Source organism: Phoca vitulina, unplaced genomic scaffold, assembly GCF_004348235.1.
Source record: "Phoca vitulina isolate PV1807 unplaced genomic scaffold, GSC_HSeal_1.0 scaffold85, whole genome shotgun sequence".
Classification (NCBI taxonomy): Eukaryota; Metazoa; Chordata; class Mammalia; order Carnivora; family Phocidae; genus Phoca; species Phoca vitulina.
In genome coordinates, this window is record NW_022589788.1 from 958046 (window position 1) to 964549 (window position 6504).

The 6504-nt window shown below is 63.4% G+C and overlaps 1 protein-coding gene across 1 annotated transcript in view; it reads left to right on the plus strand.

Annotated features, from left to right (window-relative positions):
* Positions 1 to 5250, plus strand: part of TACC3 (transforming acidic coiled-coil containing protein 3) — an 11758-nt gene extending 6508 nt beyond the window's left edge. The window contains exons 7-16 of the mRNA XM_032395541.1: positions 802 to 854; positions 1183 to 1286; positions 1628 to 1715; positions 1851 to 1955; positions 2681 to 2757; positions 2836 to 2879; positions 3335 to 3495; positions 4476 to 4582; positions 4671 to 4791; positions 5077 to 5250. Of these exons, the coding sequence (XP_032251432.1) occupies positions 802 to 854; positions 1183 to 1286; positions 1628 to 1715; positions 1851 to 1955; positions 2681 to 2757; positions 2836 to 2879; positions 3335 to 3495; positions 4476 to 4582; positions 4671 to 4791; positions 5077 to 5142 (926 nt within the window). The 3' untranslated portion in view covers positions 5143 to 5250. The remainder of the gene's footprint in view (positions 1 to 801; positions 855 to 1182; positions 1287 to 1627; positions 1716 to 1850; positions 1956 to 2680; positions 2758 to 2835; positions 2880 to 3334; positions 3496 to 4475; positions 4583 to 4670; positions 4792 to 5076) is intronic.
* The last annotated feature ends 1254 nt before the right edge of the window (positions 5251 to 6504 follow it).

Genomic DNA, 6504 nt, shown 5'->3' on the forward strand with positions numbered 1-6504 from the left:
GGGGGGGGGGCGTTGCCCCCTCCGTGGATTTTGATCTGCGTCTCCCTGCTGACGAGCACCTTTTCGTGTGCCTTTCACACCTTCCGTGGAATGTCTGCTGGGTCCTTTGCCTCCTGTTTGACTCCGAATTGTCTTTTTGTTACCAGGTTGTAAGGGCTTCCAATCTATCCTAGGGAGGGATTTCTTACCGGATAGGTGACGAACGTCTCCTGGTCTGTGGGCTTTCTCTCTCCCCGTGGCATCCTTGAAGCACAGATATTAACCCTAAAGTCCCGTTTACCTTTTTTTTTTGTTCTTTGTGCTTTTGGTGTGAAGTCTAAGAATCTTTGCCAAATGTGATAACACGAGGATTTATCATTACGTTTTCTAAAAATGTTATAGTTGTAGCTCTTATGTTTGGGGTTTTTATTTATCTTGAGTTATAGGACATGAGCTATCCTTAGGTTTTTTTAAGTGAAAGTTTATATTATCCGGAATTCAAGGAACGTCTAGGGTCATTTTAAACAGTAGCTCTAAGCCCGGGAGATTTGGTCCCTTGGGACACTTTTGGTTATCACACCTGGAGAGGTGCTGCTTCTCTCCCGACAGCCCACAGGACGGCCCCACAAGGCGACCCGGCCCCAGGTGTCATTAGCATGAGGCCGGATTGGTGGTGCCCAGTGTGGGGTGGGCGGGAGAGGGCGGGTCACCGCTCCGGGCGGGGCTGCCGGTCACTGCGCCGAGCAGCAGAGTGCACCGCGTGTGGGTCGGTGACCGCCGCCTATGGGTCGGTGACTGCCACGCTGACGCTCTCCCTCTTAGTTCTAGGCACAGGAGCCGAGGTGGATTATCTGGAGCAGTTTGGGAGTTCCTCGGTGAGTACCTGCACCGTCATGGCAGTCTTTTCCAAAGTAGGCTTCTCCAAAGGGGGCTCTTTCTAGAACAGCCCTGAGCCACTGTCCCGCCTCCAAAATGATGAAGGTCCTACTCGCGCACTAGTGGTGTCCGTGCTATGGCGGGCATCTGAGGCTCCCCAGGGCCCCTTCCCGAGCCGCACCTGCGGTCTCACGCTGCCCGTCTCAAGCTCCCACGCAGAGGGGAGCTCAAGGGCACACTGCTCTGTGCTGGGGTCTCCCCAGGCCCAGCCTTCGGGGCCGTCATCCATCAGGTGACGGTGAACCTGCTGACTCGTCCACCCCTTAGTTTAAGGAGTCAGCCCTGAGGAAACAGTCCTTGTACCTCAAGTTTGACCCGCTCCTGAAGGACAGCCCTCCGAGACCAGTGCCTGTGGCTCTGGAGACCAGCAGGTACGCCCCCCTCTGGCCGTGGGGCTTAGTGCAGGCGGGCGGGCTGGCGGTGGCCGTCGACCGGAGATTATTCTAGATTAAGTGGGGACATTCGTGACTCCGCCTGAGAAAAGTAGACCCCAGCGGAGCTCTCTGGAGCCCCTCAGGTGCAGGAGCAGTGACCGTGGGTCAGAGCCAGCCTTTGCCGGGCCTCATGAGTAAGGCCTTGTGGGTGCACGTGGCTGGGTGGCGGCTTGCACCGCGGTGGCAAAGCCACAAGGGGGAGTTGAGTGGTTGTAACAGAGGTTGTTCTCGGTCTTTGGGGAAAATGGGTGCATTTACCTCCTGTTCTGGGGTCTCAGTGCGCAGGACGTGGCCGTGCCCTCCTCAGGAAGCCCGCCCGAGGCGAAGCTAGTGGAACTTGACTTCCTAGGAGCCCCAGATGCTCCCGTGAGTGCTCCTCCCCGGTTATGGGTCTCACTTCACGCTGGGGGGTGCAGAGCCGCTCCTTGGCACAGGGTGGGGGGCTCGCTGTGCTGCACTGGGAGCCCCGGCCTCTGAGGGCTTGTCCTCCCTGGCCCACAGGTGCTGGACCCCCCTCGCTGTGGCTTCGGGCCTGGGGGTCCGCCGCTGCCCGTGGGGTCCATTGTGGACGTGCTGCAGTATAGCCAGAAGGACATGGACGCGGCGGTGAGGACAGGGTGCGGGGAGCCTGGGTTCCCGGCACGCTGCGGCGGCCACGGGCTGACGGGTGACGGCTCTGAGCACCAGCTTTCCCCGTGTGGCGGCAAGGAGAATCGTGAATGTCCGCCTCCTGGTTTCCCAGCCCAGTGTTTCCACCCAGCATCTCCCGAGAAGCTGCTTACACACTGAGGGGCTCGGGCGTCCTCCACAGGCACTGCTCCGGCCCCCCCGGGGGTCGCGAAGCAGGAAGCCAGCCCCTGGGCAGTGTTTGGCTCGGCCCCTCTTGGGAGGCCTGCGTGCTGGACGCGGGCTGTGTGTGCCGGCCGCCAAGTCCTGCCCTGGCCTTAGTGCCCCGTGGCCGCCTGTCCTGCTCAGAGCTGGCCCAGGAGCTCACGGCGTGAGGCCCCCCGCCCCCGCAGGCTGCTCTCCCAGCCTTGCCTGCGGCAGGAGGTGTCCCCCACCCACCCGCATGCTGACGTGGTTCGTGGGGGCCGATGGGTCCCCTGGTGCGTGCCTGCCCACCGAGGGGAACCCATAGCATCTGAGCGACGATGCCCGGGGGGCCACGTGCCCTCTCTGGGCACCCGCTGGCCCCACCACCGCCCCCAGCGGGGCACAAGGTCCTTGGCCTGACCGGGGCTCCTCACAGCCCCTCCCCTGACTCAGACACGTCGCCCCAGGGAGTCTGGGCGTGAGGGGCGCCCAGCATCCACGTGCTCTGGTTTGCGCAGGTGGAGGCCACACGCGAGGAGAACGCGTTGCTGAGGAGCAGGTGTGAGGCGCTGCACGCCAAGAACCTGGAAATGGGGTAAGGCCCGCGGCACGCTCTGGGCGACTCGGGCTCGCCTGCCGCGGGTGCTCACGGGCACCTCCGTTCTCCCCACAGGAAGATAATGGACGGGTTCGAGGGGATCGTGTACCAGGCGATGGGTGAGTGCTGGCGCAGCTGAGGCCCGTGAGGGGGCGTCTGGCAGTCGGGGCCGGGTGGCACCAGAACTGGCCAGACCCTGGGTGCGTGTGTGGGGTCCCTGCCATGGTCGCTGTCCCCACGGTCTGCCCCCCACACCCCCAGGGGCTACGCGTCCAGTGTGGCCTCCGGGTGTTGGGCGCTGGACGTGTCAGGCAGGGCTCGGAGTGAGTACCGGTCCTCACCCCGGGCGAAGCCTCAAGCTCCAACGGGTTCCTGTCCCCCCACCCAGGGCTGGCCCTCGGGCCCCCCCAGGCTCTGCTCGGGAAGATCATGTCGGAGGGGGGCCCTGTCACCCGGCCCTTAGCAGGACCACGGGTGGACTGCCCACCTCTCCTCCACCACTGCGCGTCTCCTGCCTCCTGTGTGCTGTCTGGGGGCCGGCACCTCTCACCCAGGTGCTTTTTGTCTTCTCAAGAGGAGGCTCAGAAACAGAAGGAACTTGCAAAAGCGGAGATCCAGAAGATTCTGAAGGAAAAAGACCAACTGACTGCTGATCTGAGCTCCATGGAAAAGTCTTTCTCTGATCTTTTCAAGCGGTTTGAGAAACAGAAGGAGGTGATCGAGGGGTATCGCACGGTAGGTGGTGCCGAGTGGGCCCGTGCCTGTCCTCCTGCAGAGGGTCCCCAGGGGGTTGTGGTCAGCCACGGAGCCAGCCTGCCCCGTGTCCTCGGCTTGGTTAGGAAGATAACCCAGGTGGCACCTGGCCACGCCTTCCCCTCGCCGCCAGGCCCAGGCTTGGAGGACGTTACTATTTGTCCAGGGACGTGAGCAGGGGGGCCGTGGGGCCCAGATGGGAGACAGCCACGGCAGGTCGAGCGGGTGCCTAGGTGTGCAGCGGGCACCGAGGAGCTCCAGTGGCTCCCTTCTGGAGCAGGGCCTGGGCCACTGGGACCTCAGTGGCCCCACTGCATGGGTGCATTCTGGGCACACGGCCGGGCAGGGCTCCCCCTGCGGCCAACCCTTTCACCCTCTGCAAGGGGAGTCCCCCGAAGGAGCTGGTCCCCTCCCAGAGGGCATCGGGAGGCACATGCGCGGCACTCGGGGACCGCACACACAGGTGCCAAGACGGGCTTGTGCTGGCGCGGGGGGCAGGGGGCCTAGAAGGGGCCGCCTGACGTGGAAGAAGGAAGCAAAGGGCAAAGCTGAAAGGGGGGCCTGTGGCCATGAGGGGCAAGGGCTCAGCCTCCAGCCTTCCCCCTGACCACGCGCTTCCCTACACCCCTGCCTCTCAGCTATTGACTTTGTCAGACCTAAGACTCTGCTGCAAGGCTGTAGACAGCCCCGGCCACGCGTCCAGATGTGCCCTCCTGCCGTCAGCAATGCCCGCCAGAGGCGTGGGGGCCACGGCAGCCAGGAGGGCCAGGGGTCAGATGTGGCAGGGGGAGGGGGAATGCCTCCAGCTGTGTTCATGTGGCCTGCCTCGTCGGAGCTGCTGTTCTGTTAACGTCCCAGAGAGCCTTGATGGCGGACCCATCCACACCTGACCAAAAGGCCAGGCCTGGGGGGCTCCGACAGTGGCCAGCTGCAAGCGGTTCACGTCTGCTCGTTCTCTGAAGAATGAAGAGTCGCTGAAGAAGTGTGTGGAGGATTACATAGCGAGGATAGAGAAGGCAGGCCAGCGGTACCAGGCCCTGAGGGCCCACGCAGAGGAGAAGCTCCAGCTGTGAGTGCAGGTGGAGAAAGGTCTAGCAAGCCTGGAGGGGGGGACGCCCCCGTCCCCGGCCTCTCAGCCCTGCCCTGTGTGTCCCCAGGGCCAGCGAGGAGATGGCCCAGGTGCGTAGCAGGGCCCAAGCGGAGGCCCTGGCCTTCCAGGCCAGCCTGAGGAAGGGGCAGATGCGCATCCACTCGCTGGAGAAGGCAGTCGAGCAAAAGGTGGGCACACAGGACCCCTGGCGCCTGGTGGGGGGGAGCCCTCCCGGCTCGGGGACCTGCCCTGTAGCACATGCCCTCAGCCAGTGCCTCGTACGAGGGCCCGTGGCCTGCTCCCAGGCTGCCGCTTCGGAGAATGGCAGGATTCGGGGTGCCCGGCTGGCTCAGTCGGAAGGGCGTGCGACTCTGATCTCGGGGTTGTGAGATCGAGCCCCACGGGGGATGTAGGGAGGACTTCAGAATAAAATCTTCGGGAAAACAAATAGGGTTTTGACTTTTCTCCTTCAGACTAAGGAAAACGAGGAACTGACCAGAATCTGTGATGACCTCATCTCCAAGATGGAGAAGATCTGACACGGAAGCCCCCGCCCCATTTGTGTGTCTGTCTGTGGAAGTTTCTTCTCTTCTCTCTTGATCTCTTGTTTTTAAACTAGATTGCTTTAAAAAGAAGAGTAAATAAAGTTTCCCTTTGGTTCAAGTGTTGAAGTTGCCTGGTTTTGACTATAATGTGGGTTTCTGGCTTTGGCCAGAGGCTGACCCGGCCGCCACTGCCGTGACCCGCACACCTCGAGCTTGCCCGGAGGGCGCCAGCCCTGTCCTCGCACGGCCACGTGGTCCCCGGCAGGGGGACGGTTGGCCTGCGTCCCCGGGTGGGGCTGTGGCCCCCACGTTGCTGAGGTGCTTTGTGGCCACGGTGAATGAACACCTACCGTCGTGTTGAGCGCCGTCCGTGATGACGGGGCGGGCCTCACGCCATCCGCTGCGAGGCAGGGCTCCCCAGCTGGACCCCACAGCCTCCTGGGCCGAGTCCAAGACGGAGCTCCCAGAAGTGGAGTTCGACGCCCCTACCGGCCGCTTCTCTGGAGCACCCTGACCAGAGCGGGCATCTGAGCCGGGACGAAGGCACGGCGCCTCCTAAGTCAGGGGTCTCAACGTGGGTGTCTGAGTTGGCGACCCCTCGGTGGCTATCGGGACCACATCCAGAGGAGGGGCCTGCCATACACACTTCCTGGACCCTCGGACGCCCCCGAGCACGGTTCTTCCTCCATCTCCTGCTCACTGACCACATGGTACCGGGGACGGGGCCAAGAGGGGGCACTTGCAGGGCAAAGGTGAACCTCTGGGACAGGTGGTTTCTGAACCAGGCAGAAGCGAGGTCCACAGGGACACCAGGGGACCCTGGACGCTGGTCTCCGGGACTCTGATACGTGACCCAGTAGCCGGGAGCCGTGTCCTCACAGTGTGGCCCCTGGGTCCAGGCGTGGGGTCCTTAGAGCCTGACAGGGTCGGGCTGGGCGGGCTGAGGCCCCACACTTGGAACCTGCTCCCAGGCGATGCTGGTCGGTCTGGGCAGGCCCAGAGCTCGCTGTCCTCAAGGAGCGGGCAAAGGGCACCAGCCTCTCCTTAGCCAAGTCCGGGTGCTAAGGAGGAACGGCCGGCAAAAGGGAGCGGGGGATCCGGCACAGAGACCCAAGCCGAGGCCCGCCCAGTTAGGAGGCCTCTGAGCACCCCAGTGCCACCGCACTCAGCTGGGACTCAAGCTGGCGACTGGCCTCCCCAGGACAGACCTGGGGGTGGGCAGCAGTGCCCGACCAGCCACCATCAGGGGGCGCTGCCGGCCGTGGGCCTTGGCACGGGGCAGAGAGGGAGGTGACCGTGGGGCCAGCCAACAGGGCATCCAGGACCCCGGAGGTGGAGGGCATGTTTGCTCTCAGC